The 23,798-nt window shown below is 43.2% G+C and overlaps 1 protein-coding gene across 1 annotated transcript in view; it reads left to right on the top strand.

Moving 5' to 3' along the window:
- Positions 1-23,798, top strand: part of LOC119381347 (MAM and LDL-receptor class A domain-containing protein 2) — a 90,037-nt gene that overhangs the window by 42,986 nt on the left and 23,253 nt on the right. The window contains exons 19-26 of the mRNA XM_049412408.1: positions 4,580-4,743; positions 5,874-6,123; positions 6,867-7,050; positions 9,665-9,915; positions 14,767-14,873; positions 16,991-17,158; positions 20,625-20,718; positions 21,205-21,360. Of these exons, the coding sequence (XP_049268365.1) occupies positions 4,580-4,743; positions 5,874-6,123; positions 6,867-7,050; positions 9,665-9,915; positions 14,767-14,873; positions 16,991-17,158; positions 20,625-20,718; positions 21,205-21,360 (1,374 nt within the window). The remainder of the gene's footprint in view (positions 1-4,579; positions 4,744-5,873; positions 6,124-6,866; positions 7,051-9,664; positions 9,916-14,766; positions 14,874-16,990; positions 17,159-20,624; positions 20,719-21,204; positions 21,361-23,798) is intronic.

Raw genomic sequence — 23,798 nt, forward strand, 5'->3', positions numbered from 1 at the left:
TCTATGAAGCGAAGCGCTTCATTATTGCTTTGTCTCGGAGAAGGCATTCCCGTTCAGGCTATGAAAGGTCTGAAATATTTCCGGTAGTAGAGCTCCTGGCAGTAGAAGCCCGAAGTGCCTACCAAGCGAGCCACATATCTGCGTCGGTTGGGTATGTCGGCGAGTATCTCGTGAAACGTTATCATTGGGACACAAATACAGAGCACCCGCCTTCACAGGTCTGAACATGCACATCTACGAAGCTATTGCGTGGTACGACTATAGATGTTCTTTTGTTGCTGCCAAACTCAAGTTCTCAGAGAAGCGCCCTCAGCTTGTCTTGTGAATGAGGTGACTTAGCTTCTTACATATAACTTTGTTAAAAAAGGTAATTGCCTTACAGTGAACAGTACACAGTAAAAAATGTAATGAGCTACAGAACTACCTAAATGTAATTTATTGCAAGCATAATTACATATGTTCCGTTACATACAAGTCTCGTTTGAGCTGCCTATAGCTTGCCTAAACATTATATGCTGCGTTGAAGCACGCGGATAGTCTTTCATTGGTTGCTTGAGGCTGCATTCTTTTCCAACATAGCCTTAGTAAAGCGTTCTTAATTTTCATTTTTATTCACATTTTCTAATTTATAAATACAAGCAAGTAAGCTCGGAACACGTGTAGTTCCGGGGGCTCCTATATGCGATGGCTTGAATGATGGAGAACACCCTGTGTGCGTGAGGACGAGACCGCTCTTTTTGTTAGTATTGAGAACGGGAAGCCAACCGACAAGCTAAAGTCATATTTTAGCATAGACAGGTCAATTTATACGTCGTGATATTCACCGTTTTTCTAATAGTCTGCGAGCTAGTGTTCTCAAGTTAGCGTTTGAGCTCCGACATTCATTTTAAACTTCTACGACACCTCATGCAGTCTAAAAAAAGTAAAAAAAAAGTAGTAAAAAGTTGGTAACTGCAGCGACCCCCCATATCAACTTTACTACGTGCCGCAGGCGTTTTACCATTATAGAAATATATTAAAAGTAGTACTTTGCTGCGTGCCGCGGGCGTTTTACCATTATAGAAAATATATTAAAGGTAGTAAACGTTGTGATCACTAGTCAGCGTGTCAGCTAGGGCCAGTAAAGGTCACTATTTGCGTACGTGGCGGGTTCGGTAAACGTTACTAGCTCTACTGTCCACAGTATGTTATGCTGCAATTGAGTCAGTCTTATGGAAAATTTAGGCGAACTACACTTTTCTTGATTATGTTTCAAAAATAGCTTTCTGCTTCGTCATGTCACACGTATATACAAGTAGTAAGGTCGATGAGCCTGGGTCTAAAGCATCGGTTATATGTCTTGAGTTCACGGCTGCTCAACGGTACAGCGTGTGATACTATATAGAAGGGTTATATATAGCCTTAAAGGTGCTGTTAGAACTTAGAGTATATGTCGTGTAGTTTCCTTGATATTCTGCTTTGTGTGTGTGTGTGTGTGTGTGTGTGTGTGATTGAAAATCCGCAGAATGTTAGTATCGATACGATGGCGTGCTTCTGAGTTTTTGGATGTGGGCGCGAAAAGACAAGGACGAAGGGAAGACACAAACACTGGCGCTTCTGAGAGTACGCATATCATCCCGATGCGAGCTTTGTGCAAACTGTGCTTGTTTTGTTTTGCCACTGAAGGTCACTATCGAATATGAAGCTTATATGATGAAACGAGCTAACTTCACCTGATGGGATATCGGTTATTACTAGCCCTAGCAATTTAGGAGACAAGATTTCGCATCGTGCTCGAAATATAACATACTTGGTCTTTTGAACGTTAATTATAAGTTTGTTCGTTTTAACCCATTTACAAGCTTTTTTTTTTTCAATTCTTCGTTTACTTTAGTTTCTAAGTCACAAATGTCCGCTGTTACCATAATGATATCGTCGTCGGTGTACATGATAACTCGAAACTAATAGAAGGGAAAAGATCACGCCAAATCTGTAGTTCTACCGTTCACGAGAAAGAAAGTGAAAAACTTGAAACTTTTTGTGGACGGCCAGAGAATCGAAATCGCACGAAGGCATCGCTTCCTTGGTGTTACTTTAGACAGCCAACTCAGATGGAGTCAACATATAGCCGATCTCGAAAACCAAGTGAACAGTACCATAAATGTTCTTCGTCGCATAGCGGGAAGAAAATGGGGCGGAACATCGGCGTCACTACTCCACGTCCATTGCGCTCTTATCCGACAGAAGATTGCCTACTCCGCGCCAATTCTCCATAACATATCTCAGACGTCTCTACAGCGACTTCAGCTGCTACAAGCACGAAACCTGAGCGTATGTCTGGGGGTTCCACGGGCAGCATAGGGTTTCCTGACTTAGCAGAGGCACGAGAACCGAACTTTAATGTGATTTGAAATGTGGAGACCTATCGGCACCTCTTTCGCCTAGTCACGCAACACGCTTCACATCCACTCATCACAAATTGAGAACCGTCCCGGAACGTAAATGCATCGTGTATACCAACAGTACAGTTCACGGCTTCCTGCATCGACACATTGACCACCGGACATAAACTTACCGCCCTGGTTGCTAGAGCTACCAACTATTGAAACGTCAATAGAAGGACTTCGCAGTTAACATGATGTACTAGTCGTTGCCGCACTGCAGTTGGCCTCGCATCACCTGTTTGACAGGTAGCAAGGCTACACTCACGTGTACACTGATGGCTCCCTCAACAAAGAGACTGCGACATCAGCATTTATCATTAAGGAGTGATATGAAGAAAATGCGTGTCGGCTGGGTCATTTTTCCTCTTCAATAACATCGGAGCTTGTAGCCATTTTGCTAGCCATCATCTTTATTAAACTGTCAGCGACGCCTCAGAAGGTGGGTCGTAATCACGGATTCTCTGGTGGCTCTTGCGTGTGTGGAAAATGCCACTTCAGGAAAAATAGATATAACTATAGTATACGCGATCTTAAAAGAGCTTTCAGAAGCTACGAAGTCAGGTGATCACGGAAGTCAGTGGGTTCCCAGTCTACTGGGGAATCAAGGAATGAAATGGCAGATGAGTTGGCGAAAGCCGCTCATCATTACATACAAACCCGTCTCATTCCTATATCCCAATGCAACATACGCCGAATTTCACGAAGAGCAAAGCATGAATTATGCTTGTCCACCTGGTTCTCAGAAAGCACAACGGAATCGATCTTGTACGCTGTTGACCCTAACCTCGAGTTCCAATTAGACCCTCAGCTCTCAAGACTTATCGACACACACATTCATCGCCTACAAATCGGAACTGTTTACACAAAGCACTTCTTATATCGGATTCGGCGTGCATCATCGTCAACATGTTCGTGCGGCCACGACGACGAGGATGTGCATCATCTGTTGCTCGACTGTCCCAACCACGACACACATAGACAGCGACTCGAACAGGAACTCCACACGCTGGACTCAGAGTGACCGTTTTCGTTGGCGAAAATACGAGGCCCATGGCCGACTAGGGTGAACCGCTAAGCAATGAAAGTGCTCCAACGCTTTTTTGAAGACACCAATATTTGTGATGATTACTGAGCGGACTATATTGAAAGACTGCACCGCGACGGTATGTGTGGCCTGTTGAAACGAGAGTTTTTGATTTTGAGCTTCTAGGACTATATATATATATATGTATATATATATATATATATATATATATATATATATATATATATATATATATATATATATATATATATATATATATATATATATATATATATATATATATATATATATATATATATATATGAATATTGTTTTCTTATTTTTTTATCCTAACAACTATGTGAAAGGGGTACCGTCACCATTGCTTGGTGCCCAACAACTCCTTCATTTAGTTTCTATTTCAATAAACAAAAGTCTTAATATGATGAAAATAAATGTGGCCCAAGGACTCATCCTTAGGTGCGCGCATTCATGGGTGATGATGTAATATTGTTCATAGTGGCTACTTGTACTCGTTCGTGATGGTATATCTGCGGAGAAGATTGGATAAGATACCGCGGAAACCATAACGTTTTAGTTTATGAAGTATAGTGTGGCCATCTGTATCGAAAGCTTAATTGTTTTAGGTCCAAGAAAATAACTTCAACAAGCATATTGTTTTGAAAAGGATCATTAAATATCCGAGTTAACGCTAACACTCCTGACGAAGTAGCATGATTCGGACGAAACCCATGTTGCTGTGGGTACATAAGCTGGTACTTACCAATAAATTTGTAGCACCGTCGGGCTAGAATTTTTTTCGGAAATGATGTTAATGATATCTGAGCACGTACCTTGACCTGTAGTTACAAGGGTTAGTGCGATCGCTCGCCTCGAAGAGAGGAGCAACGTTAACCAATTTTGGCAGAGACAGATATATAGCGCAGTTGAAACTTATCTCCAGAGGTGTTGTGCATTTGCACTTGTCCCTGTATATTGCATTTTTTTTGCATTTGATCTCCAGAGTCATGTTTTTTAACATCACACCGTAGGTGAAATTTGTGCTGCAAATATGACGCTACATTTATGCGGCGGGAAAACGCCGTCCTCACGACTGTTCCAACTGTTTCAGTGCAACCGAGCTGTGACTTCGAGAAGGCTAGTCTCTGCGGGTGGACAGTGGTAAACAATGCCTCGCTCGTGATTCCTGCTCTTGAAACTCGACGGTTCACTACCTATTCGTTCGAAAACGAATTCACGTGGAAAGCCATTCAGGCCAACGATAAATCTGACAAGGTGAGGGAACTCGTATTTCATGGGTCGCCTCCAGTTTCCTTATTAGTTGGCTTTTGCGGCATGCAATAACTCAGTAGAATCCCCTGCGCACAGGATACGTTCAATACTGTGTACGCTATAACGACACTTAACGCAGGTTAAGAAACGTTCGGTTGGTGTATACGTAGTGCCCTGTGGCTTATTGTTAATTATCACAGTCGATTTGATTCTTTCGGTCAATTAGCTTAATTGCTTACACCAATTATTAATATGAGAAATCGCTGTACAGCGGGCCGTCTATGTTTCATGAACATTATATTTCGTCTAGCTCGAATGGCGTGCTTGCCTACGAATACGGGCCATTTACACCCACGACTGCATTCCTATTTATTAAGTAAAAAAAAAGCCGCATAACTTTTCAGTTAATACCGCTACTGAGTTTCCTCCAGATTAATAACAATTTATGGTGCCCTGGGTGACGAAATAAATGTTCTTGAAAGGCTTATTCAGGGATATCTAGCACTTCGTAAGAAAGACGATTACCTTTAAGGGCTCGTTTCTTAGTTAGACACAATATTAATGAGAACTAACAGACAGTAATGTCAAAGAAAGTATAGGGGGTGTTATTCGTTGTAATTAGGATAAAGTGTGAAGAAAGTAAAGTGGACGAAAACATAACTTTCCGCCGGCAGGGATTGAACCTGCGACCTTCGAATAACGCGTCCGATGCTCTACTACTGAGCTACGGCGGCGGTCATCCTCCCGTCCACTTTATGGGGTATATATGTGCATTTAAACCTAGGAGTGTTAGTCAGCGCCACTCGAAGCACTTCGTAAGTGTTTATGTCGTAATTACTTTCCTTTCTGACAGCATACTTCAGACGTTAATTGTAGCCATGAAATCACACAGCAGCAAACAGTTGGGAACGTTCGCACGCAACAGCAGTAGCAAGAGTGATACCAGATCTCCTGCTCTCAAAAAAAAAAAAAGAAAAAGAAAGGAAGCAAATAAAGAAGGGAAGCTAGGTGGCAGGATATACTTAAAGGACCTGTAGGTTTTCTTTCTTTGTATTGTGTGCAATGAATGACAGCTGGCTTCACCGGCTGAAATAATGCTAACGCTTACGATGTTTCATGGTTTCCACCGCCAGGCAAACATCGCTATGCGGCCTAGAATCGATCATTCGGAAGGAACACAGCAGGGTTGGTACGCTCTGGCTAATTCAGCGTACGGCGGAATGACAGACGCCAGCCTGTTGTACTCCCCACGGCCACTGTCGCGCACGGCGGGCTCCTGCCGGCTCCAGGCATGGTACTACTGCTCCGACGGCTGCCCCTTGCAGCTGCTACTCTACGCATCTGGCCATGGCGTCCACGAGAGGCCACTGTGGACCGCATTCCGTGAGCACACTGCCACGTACCGTTGGTGTAGTAATGTAGAAAAAAGTCCGTGTAAGACATAATATTGACTGTGTAGGGGATACTAAAAGAAATATACAGCAAAATTTCAAAATTTCATGTGTTCATTCCCCTCTGCCCTTCTTCGGACTGTCATAACATCGAGCAAGGTAACGTCGTATTTTAGCGGATATACAATTTTTACCAAGAAGTTCATTTTGTTAATACACGTGGCAGAGACAGACTGTTGTTAAAGCTGTCTCAATTAATTATTCATGGTTGTTTAGTGCTTATTATAAATGCTCATCAACTCTCAGTGTCACATTCAGACCTTTGTTTTCTCCGGCCTTCACACAATATGTTCGTCGGTCACACACACACACACACACACACACACACACACACACACACACACACACACACACACACACACACCACACACACACACACACACACACACACACACACACACACACACACACACACACACACACACACACACACACACACACACACACACACACACACACACACACACACACACACACACACACACACACACACACACACACACACACACACACACACACACACACACACACACACACACACCACACACACACACACACACACACACACACACACACACACACACGCAAAACAGCTCCTAAGGACAGACTCAGAAGCAGCTCAAAAAGTTATGCGATCGAATTGATTTTTAAGCACTGTGACACCTCTTGACACAGGGACGCGCCTGAAGGAGTGGATGCAAGTGAAGATACCAGTTGGAATCATTCGAGGCGCTCACCTTGCGTGGCGGGCTTGGAGGGGCAGTAGCCAGCGACTTGTTCAAGCTCTCGACGACCTTAACTTTGTAAGCTGTGAGCCGCCAACAGAACGAGGCTCTGCTTGTCCCGAAGATAAGTTCAGGTGATTGAAATAATCTCGCTAGAAAGCTGTATCACCGTCGTCTTCATTGTTGCTCATTTCTTTTTTTTTTCGTTGTCTGTAAAGTGCACTGAGTGGGGTTTCCGGAAACCAGGGCCGCTTAACAAAACCTTAATTCTGCACAGCTCCTGTTCCTTCACACGATAATGGAATAGACACTGCACTCAGTTAGAAATGAACACCATAACAGAACTAAAACGCTCTTTATCAGTGCTGGCTAAGATATTTGTTGGGCCTTTAGAGTAGCGTGATTGCTGAGGACGGGATTACGCTACTTTAACAAAATCAGAGACCGCAGTAAACAAGTGATGTACAAAAAATAATGACTCCTAATGGAGGAGCTGTAATTCGAGTAGACTGATGAATTAAATGCTGTTTAACCTCTTCGATCGCTGGGTACTTAGTGAATTTGCAAATTATTCGCCTAACTATCGGCAAACCGTTAAGTAAAACGTTCAACTCAGATAAAAGTCCCAATGCGTGCGAAACGCTATAGAAAAATGACGTTCTTAAAGTGAACTCTAATAAAAATTTACACTAATTTGATGTAGAGTGCCGTGTAGTCGCAAGCGAAGAAGACCACCCGTAAAGTGCGTTTAGAATAGCGCAAGTTGACATAAAAATAATGTATGCAGTGCCAACATGCAAGCTCGATGCTGCAAGCCAGTCATTATTCTCTGCGGTTAAATATATGAAGGTGGTGTTTACTGTAAGCAACATTAGGAGACTCACTTTATCTACGTACATGAGAATGTGACAGTCTCTTGATGCTTCGACCCCTAACCGTTGTATATAAATAAAATGTGCTTTTCACATTCTTGACATATAGGTCACCAATATGTGAACATATTTAAACAGTTAGTTTTAGAAGGTGTATTCGGACCAAAGGGGGTTAACAGAAGCTAGAAGTAAAAATCGGCAGATCCCACGCAGTGTGGGAATCGATGTAATGCGAAGCAGCCAGCAAAGAGGTGCATACATCGTCTTGTTTGTCATTGAGGCTAATGAAGTCATTCATGTCGTGACATCTAGTTCGCCATATATCGCGAGATTGTCATACATGCATGTGTGTACAATCTGGTATATGCCATGGTAATGAAACATATATTCTGCTACATATATAGGATGCGTGACCTGCTATTTATGTTCGGCACTCCTGTCATGCCATACCAAGTTAGGTAAATATCCAGTTAACAAAATGCCCGCGAGTGCACCATGAGCGTGGCGTCTAAATCACACCTATATGACATGCATGTCATGATTTTCGTGTTACCACGTGTTATTTATGTTCGCCACACAGACGTCACGCAATACCAACTTTGGTCTATATCAAGCTAGCGAAACGGCCGCCAGCGCACCATGAGCGTGGCACGTAGGTCATGCTGTGTATGACATGCGTGTCATGATTTTCTTGTTAACTGCTGTTATTTGTGTTCGTCACACAGTCACGTCGCGAGATACCAATTTTGGTGTATATCAAGATAGCGAAACGGCCGCGAGCGCACCATGAGCGTATCATGTAAACCATGCTGTACATGACATGCGTGTCATGATTTTCTTGTTAACTCCTGTTATTTGTGTTCGTCACACAGTCACGTCGCGAGATACCAATTTTGGTGTATATCAAGCTAGTGAAACGGCCGCCAGCGCACCATGAGCGTGGCAGTAAGTCATGATGTACATGACATGAATGTCATGATATTCATGTTAATTCCTGTTATTTATGTTCGTCACACAGTTACGTCGCGAGATACCTATTTTGGTGTACATCAGGCTAGTGAAACGGCCGCCAGCGTACCATGAGCGTGGCACGTAAGTCATGATGTACATGACATGAATGTCATGATATTCATGTTAATTCCTGTTATTTATGTTCGTCACACAGTTACGTCGCGAGATACCTATCTTGGTGAACATCAGGCCAGTGAAAGGGCCGCCAGCGTACCATGAGCGTGGCACGTAAGTCATGCTGTGCATGACATGCGTGTCATGATTTGCACGTTAGGACCTGTCACTTATGTTCGTCATACACTCTTGTCACGCCATACCATTTTTGGTATATAGCAAACTAACGAAACGGCCGCAAGAGCACCAAAACAGTGGCATGTAAATCATGTCGTTCATGACAAGGATATCATGATTTTCATGTTATGACCTGTCATTTATGTTCGTCATAAAGTCATGTTTCGCCATACCAATTTTGGTGTAAATCCTATTAACGAAACGGCCAGGAGAGCACAAAGTCGTACGCGGCTAGATAGATAGATAGATAGATAGATAGATAGATAGATAGATAGATAGATAGATAGATAGATAGATAGATAGATAGATAGATAGATAGATAGATAGATAGATAGATAGATAGATAGATAGATAGATAGATAGATACGCTCAAAGTCGCAGAAGTTCGCTAAGAAATGCGTGGCATTAAAAAAAAAAAACTAAAATAGAAAGGCGTAGGCAGGAACCAAGACCTTGAATGCTGTTAAGTAGACCACCAGTTTTGATTCTCTCTGAAAACCTCAACATTCATTTTGTTGTAAATCGGGAATAAAATGAAGGTTCACTTAACTTTACATCTTCGTTCTGGTTGCAGATGCATCAAGGACAGCTGGTGCATAGAAAGAAGCCAGCTCTGCGACCAAACATGGGATTGTGAGGACGGTAGTGACGAGACAAGCGTGGCGTGTTCCTCAATCAGGAGTAGGTGTTCCTTTGAGGATGTTCACTGTGAAGATTGGACAAACGACGCGACTCCAGAGGCCCGCCTCTTGTGGTCAAGAAGGATTGCTCGCGAGGCGGAGAGCTACCTGCCCTTGACCGACCACTCCACATCAAGCGGCCAAGGTTTGGGAGACGCTTTTGTTGGAGCGAATGTTTTTTAAACAACTCCGTGCTATGGCGCATCAAATGATATTGATATCCGTCTACTGCATTTCTGTCAGTAGTTACACATGCATCAATTTTTTTTCTTGGCATGATCATCATCATCGGCACCACCACCATATTTCACTGCAGGACGAAGACCTCTCCAATTTGCCCCATCGTGAGCGAGCTGATTCCACTTTATCCCTGCAAACTTCTTAATTTCGTCGCGCCGTCAAACTCGTTGCCGTCCTAGGCTTTTTTTCCCTTCACTTGGTATGCGCTCCGTTGCTCTGAGTGACCACCGGTTGTCCGTCCTACACAATACATGGCCGGCCCAGGTCCGCTTATTTCGTTTAATGTCAACTGTTAACATCAACGATTAATATCAACGAGTCATAAATAACGGTTATATCCAGTCAGCATAAGGAAATGTGACAAGAGTGAGCGGTACAAAGGTAGAGAAACAAGAGGTAAAATTTCTATAGCTAGCCAATTTTCTCCGCTCGTTAGCAATCGCTAGGCAACTCTTAACTATGAAGAATGCCCTGCTTTTGTGAAACTCCTGTAATGAACAGCTATTTATGGCTCTGGGAGCAGGCGTACATAAGTTGAGAAGTTCAAGTTAGCCCACGTTACATTATTGACTGCTGCTCTGCGCTCTAATCCATCACTCGAAAATTTCTAAATGCATCGACCGTGTTCCGTGACAATAGGGCAGCCGTCCGATGGATTCTAGCTTCGTATACGTTGTCGCTGTCATGACCAACTTATTTATGAAACTGCATGCATTCACCCCTGCCCCATCGAAAAAGCGAATATGACGGGGCTGTATTAAAAAAAAGATAACGATTGAATTGTCTGTAGAAGAAGTGCTCAGCCACTCGTGAGAATACTTACAAATGTGAAGCTTTGTAATACGGCCCTTGACCTTTCTGTAAGATGTTGCATCATTAATAGACATGCGAATTAACATGAGTAGAACTCATCCATTCTACTCATGTTAGCGCCCGATATATATTCAATCTACTCACGCTAGCACATGAATTCAGTTTAATACGCTTATGCTAAATCGACTTAATGAATTACTGCCTGTAGCTTTCAAGATTTTTCAGGCTCGCCATGGCAGTAATCAAAGCTGCGTGTTACGTCCCGTGTAGGTTGTCACGCTTTCTTTCAAACATGAAGCAATGCTCCTGTTCCGTGTTTGGTTCCCTGCGGCGTTCTCAAGTGCCTTTCTGTCTCGCGTTGGCATGACTGAGGGCCATTTTATTGAGGTTGCTACTGATAACCACAGCTGAGGGTCTGGCCTCCTTATTCACCGTCATGCTGACTTCCGTGTGCGTCTTGAAAGGGCTCTCAAATACATTGCCTTAATGATGTACTTGTACCACCATGCTTCTACATGTAATGTACCACGCTTCTACATTAGGTTTATTTTTTATTTCTTAAATTAAAGGAGAAATCTTCGAAGGTTACATTTACCCAGCTTGTCGAAACAGGTACTATTATAATGCTCTCATTTGCCCTTTTTAGGCGGCTGTTTATAGACGACTATAAACGTAAAGGTTTCTTTGTTTCTTGCATCGAAACATGTCTACGAAAATTTAAAAGCCTCGATTTATTTCTTAAAGACGCCAGGTTAGGTTAAGGGCTTTTGCAAAACGTTACTGCGGTTGCCTTCTTTTTACAGTTAACATTTCATCTTTAACATCTGCCTGCGTATGCCGGCAAGCCCCATTACTCATCTGGTTAACGTTGATACTTTTATTTTTTTTTTTCTACTCATGCTTAAACCGAAGAACGGCGCTCCCATTCAAGTGAAGTAGTCCGTGTGCTTACACGACGCTCCTTTGATGTTTCTACGATTAGAAGCTGCTTGAAAAACGGTTCTTCAGTACAGCGCCGTCCTCAAACGCTGTAGGCATCTGACAACGAAGTGCAGCTCAGGAATCTTGAGGTGTTCCTTACTGAAACGGGGTAACTGTCCATAAATCAAAAGTCGCGCCGTGTTTTACTTCGAGAAGTGGAAAAAATGCTTATAGTTGATAACCATGTAAACGTATGAAAATTGGTCGTGAAGTAGGAGCGGAAAGGCATGGGCATCGTCTTGGTTTCCGGTGCTCGTGTATAACCGTTACAACCATGATTCCTTTTATTACAGCGATGCTCTACGTGGCTAAGATGATAGGTTTCGTGACGTCCGCAAGTAAAAAGGGGTCTCCTCGGGCTCCCTGAGATGCTTGTACCCGTCCACGCTGGAGCACGATGAAATCAAACTAGCAGCTTCCGCGTCCGCGCTTGGCTAGGACACGCGCGCGCATCGGAGCAAGACCAAATAATTAATAAAATAATAAAAAAAGGCCAGAGAGCCGTCGCATTTTGATATAAGACGGCTTACATTTCCCATGCAAAAAGGTCTTCCTAGCAGTGGACCTGCGTTTAGAAGTGAATTAGGGGGATCGGTGTTAGCTTGATTTTTGTAAGCTGGCTTTCCCACAACGTATTCTGCAGTGAAGCCTACTCATAATCTCGATGGCGGGTTATAGCCTACGTGACGCGATGCATTTTGCACAATGGTTTGAACAACATGGCATTTGATACCAAATATGCTTTCGCCACGTAACTTCTGTGTTGTGCGCTAAACAGTTTCGCTGGTCATGCGCCTTCACAGAGACCAATGGCTCACAATTTATTTCTATATTTTTGGTGACAGGATTGTCTTATCACCCATTACCGATGACCAGACGATTCCTCTGATAACGTAGGCAAAGTATTGCTGGGAACAATGATGAAATACTCAAACAAAAGAATTTGTATCCAGTTCAAACGTTTTTAGCGGTCCAATTTCTGCGAATTTCTGCGAAGATATTTTTTTATTGCTGTGTATGTATAATTCACGAGCATAGCGGTTTTTGGGAGATTTGATGATTTTTCTTTTCTTTATCAAAGGTATAAGACCCCCCTTCCCTTTTTCTTTCATAAAAATATAGAAAAGAATAAAAGCACTACGTGAGAACAGAGAAAGAGAGAGAAAGAGGGAGAATGAAATATACACTATACAATTGAAGGATCTCTCCACTGATCGGGCAATTAGGTCCTCAGTTTAATGAAGAAAGAATGCTTCATGAAATCACGCTCATTTACGGCTCAGAATAATTGAGCTACTGCACGAGGTTGAACTAATAATTGAGGCCATTTGGTATTCGAATGGCACTGTAGACAAGGACCGACCAGAATTACACATCAAGCGCTCGAAATCGTGCGCCTGATGTACTTGCTCAGTTCGCTCCTTCGAGCTATTAAGCACTATATGAAGCGAAATCATCGGTAAAGACGCCAAGCATTTCGAATCTATTTCAAAGAACTTTTTCTTTCCTCTTCGGTTGCTGCTCGGGCACTGTTTTTCGAACCATGTTTTTCGTCGAACTCTAAGCAATATATCAGTGTAGCTTAAGGAAAGATATATCAGGAAAATATATCAGGGTGGCTTAAGGGAAGATATGATCCTTCCGTTCAAAGCACAGGCCTCGCATCCATTCTTGCGATAGGCCTGGGTCTATGTCACAACATAAGGACTCATGTGGCCGTTGTGGCGTTTGCCGGTTACGAAGGAGACCTTTGGGTACAACCTCCATACATAAAACATGCAGTACTTTAAAGGGCCCCAGACAGCCTCTAAAAATGTAAAAAAAAAAAATCGAGCGCGTTATTCTCTCCTGGCGCTTCTCGTCTTTTCGGGGCACCTCATGACGCCAGAAGGGTGATTCACGTGACGTAATTGAGGTACAAACTGTCGATCAGCCCATATACGGAGGAATATTAGCTGTCTCCTTCCCTGCTTTTCCATGCAGTGGCCCACCCGTTCTTCCTTGTGTCGCATGACTATCGTGCGCGACCAACTGATTTCACTTCGTCTTGTCCGTTTCCGAGTGCGCAAATGGAGGTAACAGCGTGTAGCCGACAAGCGCGAAATCCTGGTAGGCTCAACGCTTAGTGCTGACATTGTACACGTGCTTTACGAAGAAATAAGTGGCGAGAAAGTGATATCGCCTGTAGGAAGGGCAGTGAAGGCGAGAAAGAAACCATTCTCTCTTCTTTCAACTCGGAGTGTTTTAGGGGCTCGTTAGTGAAAGTGCCTGTTTTGTTAGAAATATTTTCTTTTCTTTACTGTCAAGTGATGATCACTGAACCGAACACACCTATGCCACCGTCACCAGCCAGCTGCGTAATGGAAGCAACAGGGAACGAGTTTCTACATAGAACAAGCCGAGTCGTGTCACTTGCATAAATTAAGACAAATTGATGCGCGTGTGGACGAGCCATCATTATTCCTTGCTGCGAAACGCTGTGACCATGTCGCTTATTATCACTTACCTCTTATTCATGCTCCATTAGTATCGAAATTTATGTCGTTGCGCAACGTTAGGAACTTCTTTAAGGTATACGCGGGCGATCATTTTGTCGAAGAAAAAATTACTACCGGTACCGGTTTCTCAGCGTCAGAATCTCCTGCTAATAGAACAAAGCCTGATGCTCAATCATCTGTCTCGTCGGCGTCACCTTGCACAGTGAAAACAGTATGGAGAGAATACAGCGCGCATTACGTAATGTCGAGTGGCCAAAATTTATCCGCAGCCCTTCATCATATCCTGCTTTACATCCCGGAAGCAGCTTTTGACTTTGAAATACCACGCTATAATGTGGATGGAATTGTCATTAATATACAACTGACTTTATATTGAAACATATTGAACCTCAGTTGGGTACTGCAAGGCCGATTTTTTAATCTACTGAAGCAATCGAACTATCTCACGAATTTCCGCTTCACAGGTGCCTATATTGCTGTATATAATCCTTGGGAACAACCACTGGAGGAGGCCAGTCACGCGCGCTTGGCATCTTACGTCATCAGCACAAACCCCAAGCTCCCCTGTCACGTAAGCATATTGCATTTTAATTGGTTTCTGACCTGTGGCGTCCTGTAGTATCTATGCTTGACATGGATAACCATGACTTTCTTGAGCGAGACGCAACTTATTAAACCACTGCCCCCCGCAGTACTGTTTTAGTTGGCAAAAAGAAAAGTATAACAAAATAGACAAGACAAACAATGCAAGACGTCGTTTTTTCTGATTGTTTGTGAGGTTTTCGCGCTTGGAAATGGCATACTACGTAATGGCGAACACCTGGCACACTTCACCCGAAGAATAACTTAAGCGCACTCTGAACATCTTAGTGCGACATTTCTCGTTAAATTATTAAGATTGCGTACCAATCTTTTCAGTGTTTATTTAACGCTGGGCAAAGGAAAATAAAGATGTTATTTGCTTTTTGTTGTGATTTACTGTATTTTTTCGTGAGAGTAGTTTTAGCGACTTCATAAGTCGTAATTCTAACTCGATGTGAGCCTTTCGCCGCGGTGGCTCAGCGGCTGTGTCATCGTGAGGCTGAAAAAGAGGCCGCTGATTTGATTTCCGGCCGAAACGATTGAGGTTTGATAGGAGTGAAATAGAAAAGAGCAATAAAAACGCAAAAAAAAAAGACCGTGTACTACATTTAAATGCGGACTAAGAAACTTCCGGGAGATAACGACCTTCACCCATCGCTAAATATCGGATTTTTAAACCACACTACCAAATTTCAATTAACATCAATATACTTCAGGGGCCTCAATCTCACCTCAGCCAGTGGGCCGCAGTCACGCAATTTAGTACCGCAAGGGCCGGGGCAGTGAAGAAGCTAGGAGCGGGGGAGTGGGTTGGTGAGGGGGGGGGTGTACAAATTGTCAGCGAACGCTGCCATTTGAAAGAAAACCTTCCCCATATATCATATACGGGTCATTTCTGAGAGAGATTTGGCGCGAAGATTGGGTTCCAACAACATGTCGATACCGATCTCCAAAATGACTAAAATCTGGACGCCGATTCTGAAATGTAGTTTTATTTTACGGTTATGTTTCAACAATTGGTGACCGCATTGGGTGCCTCACGAAAACAATGCTCCAGACCAGTCATGCCTGTGCAGCTCACGAACACACTTATTAGGAAAATTAAAAAAAAAAAAAGCGTGGGGCGAAGACAGTCATGTGCGGGCCGCGGGCCGCAGGTGAAAGTTTCGCGGGCCGTGTGTTTGAGACAGTTGATATAAGTCAACATATGCGGCCACCTGTATAACATCGACATTGATTGGCATTGCACCGACAACATAACTCCGCAAACTCCATAACATGTCATCAGTTACAATCGGTTTAACACACTAAGACACACGCACGTTGCAAAGAAAGTACGAAATGATAAATAACAAGTGCTAATTGTTGTTCGCGTAATAACTGCTGATGAACGGGAGGGTAGACTACACAAGAACCGCCGCTTATTCCACGAAATTAAGGTCATCTGTTTCACCTTAAAACAGGCACGCACACTACACAGTCCCAGTGTCCCAGAAACACTAGAGAAAAAAGAAAACATAAAAACGCGTCTTTATGTAGACTTATAGTCACCATCAAAAGGGGGAAAAAAAAAAGACAGCCAACCATAACAAATTCACACCTGCTGTGGATTAAAAAGACTATTATACACCTACACAGGAGTGTCATATTGTAGTTATCCTTAAAGCAAGCACTAAATCGCAAGAGTCTACAAATGAAATTCGAATGATTACGTTTCTTTTCACGAAATAATTCAGAAGGAATGCAAAAGCATAACTTTTCTCTAGTGGTGTGTGGTCATGGATCAAGTATATTGGTTACAAAACAAGTCCAGGTAGCTCAACTAACGCTAACTCTAGTCATATAGAGGGCCTAGCGCGGTCTTATATATACGTGTTTATTTTTTATGGTAACAAACAAAGAAACAAAAAACAAAAAAAAAAACAGAAATGTCGTTTACTCAAGTGCAGCGATGGCGTCTTGATTTGCGCCTGGACGGCTTTTCGTAAATTCAGCGTTTGTTACATTTCTGTATATGACATCAGTTGCTCTGATATTAGGCCCATAGCAGCCTAACAGTTTGAATACTGTAAAAACATCGCTGATATTACTCTTTTTGCGTTGAAGGTGCGGTTCTGGTATAACCTGCCCGAACGAGGTGTCGCACTGGACGTGTACCGCCAGACAAGCCTGGAAACCGGTGGAAACACGCATGTGTTAACACTGCCAGTGACAGGAGAAGATATCTGGGAACGCACGGACGTTGATCTCGGAACCCACGATGAAGCATTCCGGGTATGTAATCTTTAACATTGCTCACCTGAGTCACCCTATACGTTAAAATACGGAATATTCCTGGGTCTGTTGCTTAGGCGGAAGCTTTAGCTCGAGGCGAACTGTAATTTCCCTATTCGTGTATATGTTAAACGCAGAATGCTTAAACGTAAAAGACTGAAACGGGAAATTCGAGCAAATTGTAAAATGCTGACAACAGCTGGACCAATTTGAATACATTTTGTTGCATTTCAGAGTAAAATGTTAAATTGTAGCAACTCAAGGAAGCAGGCTTTTGTGTGAGGCCACTGAGTTAAATTGCAGAAAGAAAATTTGTACGCTTGAAAAGAAAGCAGGATAACGAAGCACGGAATTTACTAGCCTTTAATTCCACCGCCAAAGCCCCGTGTTGTGGTTTTTTAAAGTGTATCTATTATAGAGCATCTCAAGGAGACAAATTTGATATTAGAATTTACAGCCTGCGTTGATATATTACAGTGCTTACAACGATTGGCAGAAGTTCCACTCACATACTTGAGAGCGGAGAATTCAAGGCAACTACGCTATAGATAGCATGGTCACACAAACATGGGGCTGATTAACGACTAATTTTATTGTGATAACAATTATGGGTACCTCGCCAGGCAAACTTTCGCTGTTTTCGTTCCTGTCGCAGTCGTGTTTCACTTAAATCGCATGGAAAGCATGCGAGGGTAAACCGTTGAGCTGCGCTCTCTTATGTACTGCCGAAGATAGCGTCATATTTTCCCCTTCAAGAACAGGAACCTCTTCAAGTATGGTGGTTCGGTGTCGCCTTCCATTGAGCTAGTATTAAGTGCGACTAAACACGCTTATATTGGCGAGGGCGATGTCTACCATGATGCAGTGCACAGTAACGAAAGAAGTAAAAAAAAAAAATTGGCCGCGTATCTGCGTGCTTCGCTGCAAATGTCGTCTAAAGACGATAGAAGAGGCGCTGCGTGAGATATGGACGCCATCTGACAATACGTCGGGAACATGAGTGCTGTGTTGCGGACTGGTAGTCCCGGCGCAGCAGCAGGCGAAGACCGGCGGGGACGCCAGCCAGCCCGAACACGCGGTTTGGCGCGAAGCGCTGAAGCAGAAGAAACGTCCGCACTCAACGAGTACTCTCCACACACTCTTTTATTTACACGTCGCCTGTCTAAAACAGGAATGCCAGAGCGGCGCCCCACGGCATTCGTACAGTGTAATACAGAACCGAAACCGAAACACAAGAATGGGCTCGTAAAGAGGGCACGGAGGAAGTCAAGTTTAACACGCAGTCGCATTTTCAGCGCAGCTTAAGAAACTAGGGTCTTTAGAATTACGTATGTATGCATTTTCTATTAAAGGAACACACCACCTAATATTTACCTAGTGATGTTGTGCCTCAGATATGCGTAATGTTTGCTTTTTGATCGACAATGTACACAAGTATGAACCTAGTGAGACGTTCAAGATGCCTGGCCCTTGGGCAAGTGGTTCAACTTTGGCCGAGTGGCTGAATCGAGTGATGTGCCGACAAACAGATAGACAGAAAGACAGACCAAAATTTCTCCGTTTTAAGTATCCCAAAAAAGACTATCGCCTTTAAAAGGTGGGAGGGAGGGGCAGGAGGGTGCACCGCTCTGATTTTCGCGTGACCATGGCGTGGCAATGATGGGGACGCCGATCGCTGACTGCCCGGCGATGGGGGACGAAAGCAGCAGCGTCGCCGCCAGGGGCGGGGCCATTTTGCCGCACGGTATCAGTTTCGCGTGCTCTGTTCGTCATGTTACAGTTCTGTGGGTATAAACGCATTCTTCCACATCTCCAAGCCGATATGGCTTTTACACGAGATGTCACTTCAATTTCCTAATTACGGTGAGCCCGCTAAACTTATTAGCGTAAAAGATCATTAGAAGTTCCTGTATTTAGGAACTACTTATTATGTATCATCCACTACTGCTTGGTCTTCACCAATGACACAATCCTTTTAGCATGACATTTTAAAAGACTACATTTGAATATTACTAATATTAACTCTTGAAATACGCTGTTTGCTGCCAGCGCAATAAGTTAAAGGGAAAGGAAACACAAGAACGTATGATATCACTATTAACAACGTAATTTCATGTGTTGAATAGGTTCATGACTTAACTTGGGTGTAGCGAATGCTGGCACATGTGCACTCATACCCACTTTTATAGATGACAAAATTTTCGCGTTTGCGCTGTGTAGCCTGTTTTCGTGAAAGCGCGTACTCATAACGCACGTGTACAGAGTTCCATTTTTTAAAGCGTTCCACTGGATGGCTGCTAATCGAAAATATCTCATTAATAAGATCGGTTTTTTTTTTGCCCGATGTAGCAACACTCACAGGAAAGTACCAAAAGAAAGAAAAAAATGTAACTGAAAACCCATGGCTTCACGAACGCATAGCTTAAAGTAAAGGACCTGAACAACGCGAACTCTGGAATGTCGAAGCCTACGCTAATTAAAAAAGTGGTGTAAATTATGTCGACACGTGTGCCTTCGATATATTGCTACACCGCACTGAGATCATGTGGCTATCCATTATATGACATCGCCGACTTAACGGGGATATCGTACCTCCACGATTGTTTGTTTTTCTTCCTATTCATGTTGAAATCGCAGCGTGCGCAAGAGAGAAGAACGCAGGCAAGTTATAACGCCTGTTTGTTAACTCGTCTGTGTCCTTCCCTTCTGTGTGCGTTGCGACTTCAAAATTAGTTGCCATAAAGTTACCCAACTTCCTATCTATACTACAGTTAATTTCTTTGTGCTGATTGTACTGCCAGTATGTACTGTGACGCAACAAAAATTGGTCGGTAGTCAGTGTCCTGTGTGTCATCTGTCGTCATTGCCCTGCTTAGCTTCGAAATGAAGCTACCAGACCCAGTTCAAGTGGTGTATATTACATAAGTTTTGTTTGCTCTATAGGTTTTACTGGGTCAGTTTAAATTTATTGATGTGTCAGATTTCATGCTATAGTTTCTCAAAACTTTGCAAGTTTACAAAAAATTATTAAAGTAATTACGACGTAACCTTAAAATGGAGTTACTGCAGTTACCAGACTCGTGTATTTTATTTGCAACGCACCGAATCTCATTATAGTTGGCGCATTGGTTGCCCAGAACAATTTCTCCGTATCGGTGCATTTCGATAATAGCTCTCGAGCACTAAAGCTTTGTCTTAAGCTAGGCCGACGTACACTGATTCCTTAGCAAATTTAGCGTTTCTTCTTCAGTCGCTACCGTCCTGATCAGTATCGGCAAGCCATAGCACGTCACACTGGAAAAGTTTTCTCGGTGTAATCCCAGATCTGTCGTTTTGGTGGTCGTAGCGTTCTTTTCTCTACCGTGCTCGATCTCGTTAGATAGTTTCAGAACACGAACGAAGTATACGAAACGTGAGAAAGTGCGTAAATAAAATTGCTTCAACGTTGCTTTTTTTTTCATTTCAGGTTGTTATAGAAGCCGTGTACAGCAGCAACGTAACACAGAAAGGGGTCGCCTTAGACGACATCACCATGACCGACGGTTGTCGAAGAGCGGAACGTACGTTCCATACTTGCTTTTAGGAATCTCGGTTCTGTTCCCAGGTTCGGAAAATGTAATTTGCGAAGTAGCGCAGAAGCGCGGTCTCTTTTTGCCACAAGCCGCCGTGCCACAGGCAACCGAAATCAAGTATAACTGAAAAATGTACTCAGTGATCAGTAAAAAAACGCAGAAAAATAAATAGGAGAGAATGGTATTTGTGAAAAAAAAGAGAGAAGTAAACACACTGTTGCAGCAACTAGACAACTGGAAGACGTTAGATATACCCAGTTCTTCTTTTGAGCACAGGCTCCAGCATGCATGCAGTCTGTGCACCTTCCTGCAAATTCTGAACTATGCTATCGCTAAACTCTCCTCCCTAAAACAAACCGGGAAATAAAATGTTGTACTTACGCCATAAGCGGTCTACTAAATGTATATTGACTTTCACGTCAATAATAAATATGAAGAGAAAACAGTAAATTATTTCCCTGTTTAATTCAACAGATGAACTGCCTGGAAAGGTCCCTGCAAATCAAACAAGCCCAAGCAGGGAATGTGGCCCGGAGCGTCTCCCTTGCAACGACGGGGGCTGCTACTTGCCTTCGCAGCGATGCAACTTTATCGCAGACTGCAAGGATGCCACCGACGAAAATGACTGCGGTATGTGAAAACTCTGCTACTGTACGATTCCGTATAGTTCGAGGCGAGGATCTTACGAATGAAATCCACGCGGAATTTCCTTTGGCAGGTGTCTAAGTCCCGGCGAATGGTTAAGCCTAAACGGAGGCGTAAGAGTTTTATCGCAGGAAAGTCTATGGTCGCGGCCTTTAATAAAACGTCGTTGTCGGGCGGCTTCGGCACGGCGTCTGTCTTCTTGACTGTACCGTTCGTCAGCACCTGGAACGGCCCAACGCAAGGTCGATCCCGCGGTCATCGAAACGCATGTTTGGCATTAACTTCTCGCGAAGTAGGAATTTCCCTGACAGCACAATCTTCCATGTTGGCTTTACATCTTGTCCCACGGTGTGCTTTTATTTCACTACTACGAAGTATTTCAACAAAGCCTGCATAGAAAGCGTTCTCCATTTACGTTTTTTTTTTTAAATCGCCGGTATATGAACTCACATATGGTTCAGATATATTCACATTCTGCAGGCGTGAAACCGTTTGGGTAAGACACTTGCCTGCTGAGCGTGGGGCTCTATAGTTTCGAAACCCGGGGCCGCCAAGAAAATTTTGAGTCGGCATAGAAATGCATACGCATTTAATTTAAACGTAATTCACCCCAGCACTCTTGCATGTTCCGAGCATTCCGTCGGCCATCAACGAAGATTTCCGCCGTACTTAATGTAGCTTCAATTGTGTGATCACTATACTTAGAGAAATGAAAAGCTGGGTACGTAGGGTTGGTAACATTACGCTATAAAACAAAACACTAGCTTATCGATCAGGACACTGGAAAAGGGCAAGATGTCACGTGCGGACTAAAATCAGGAAATTATTTCACTATGATTTCAATATACTGATTCGAAAAAAAGGATCACATCCCACGTTTCACTGAATGTGCTAGATACAATGAAACTGAGGTAATCCAAAATTAAGGACATGAGGCTAGAAATTGCACACAGTTTCTAACTACCTTCTCACCATTTCCACAGAGAAACAGATGAATCGCTTATGCAAGCGTCCACAAACTCATCAGTGTATCAGATTTTATGGCAGGGAAAAAAACCCACAGCGACAGAATAAAAAGCATATGTAAGATGTTTTCACGGCGCAAGAGCAAAAACAAGCGCCAACACTGTTACTCTAACTTTAGTTCATACCGATATGAATTAATTCTCTTTTCTTAGCTTCTGCGTTCATCGAGTGTTAATTGCGCGCTTGTTCAGGTTGCCGTGCTCACAGAGAGTTTGCTCTCCACTTCAGGTAAAAAAGCTCAACATTATTCCATCACATTAGGTACAACTACAAAAACTTATGAGTGAATACAGCTGTGACAGATTTAGAACACTTATATTTTAGGAGCAAGCTAACTTAGATTAAATAAGCGGGCGTATATAGTACTTATACAAGCAGAGGTATGACGGATAATTCTTATTTTTATATTGAACATTCAGTTTTAAACGTTTTTTAAATCTTTCTATTTAAACATGAGACCTTAATAATATCTGGGGTTTAACGTCCCAAAACCACGATATGATTATGAGAGACGCCGTAGTGGAGGGCTTCGGAAATTTCCATCACCTGGGGTTCGTTAACGTGCACCTAAATCTAAGTACACGGGCCTCAAACATTTTCGCCTCCGTCGAAAATGCAGCCGCCGCGGCCGGGACTTGTTCCCGCGAGAACATGAGACCTTACTAAATGGTTCTGGCAAATCCAACTTCGAAATTTCTCTGAAATCTGCCTTGGCTTTGACCATAGGCGAAACTTCATTCCCTATTTCATTCGTGACACTCGTGGGCCCACCTATCTCTGGCAGTGAACTCAGTTGTGCAGGTGTTTTCCTGTTGGGAGCAGTATTTTTATACAGGGTGTTTCAAGAAATGTGTCCGAAAATCTCAAAAAACAGGGAAATGCGATATTTGTTGGAGGCCTTCAAAATTACTTTTGCTGTAGCCGCAGGGATCTTGAGAAGGGTAAAGACATCATTTGGGGCAGTATTAAAGAAATTTAAGTGAATTAACCTTTCAATTAGTGGAGTTAGACGGTATATGTGAAATGGGAGAATTGAAGCCAATCATACGAACAGCCCATTGCCGCTTTGAGATTTCGAAAAAGCGGCCTCTGGTAATATTTGCGAAGCAATGAATTTCAGCTACAGTCAGCGGCGAAACCGAAACCGAAACGCGGATGGGCGCAACTGCCATATTCTTCTGAGGCGTCAGTAATGAGTGAGAGTCGTTATATCAACTATCAACCGACTTCGTTGTGTGGGTGTGCGGGCTACGCTTGCAATTATAGCACGCATGGCGCACATACGTTAAAAAACGCGAAGAACTACACCTCTGTAATTGTTGTCTTGAACAAAGACGTCATTCTGGTCGTCGGCTTGTTGCGCTCATCGGTGCTTCGGTTTTGGTTTCGCCATTGAA

This window comes from Rhipicephalus sanguineus, chromosome 1 (genome assembly GCF_013339695.2).
Source record: "Rhipicephalus sanguineus isolate Rsan-2018 chromosome 1, BIME_Rsan_1.4, whole genome shotgun sequence".
Lineage (NCBI taxonomy): Eukaryota > Metazoa > Arthropoda > Arachnida > Ixodida > Ixodidae > Rhipicephalus > Rhipicephalus sanguineus.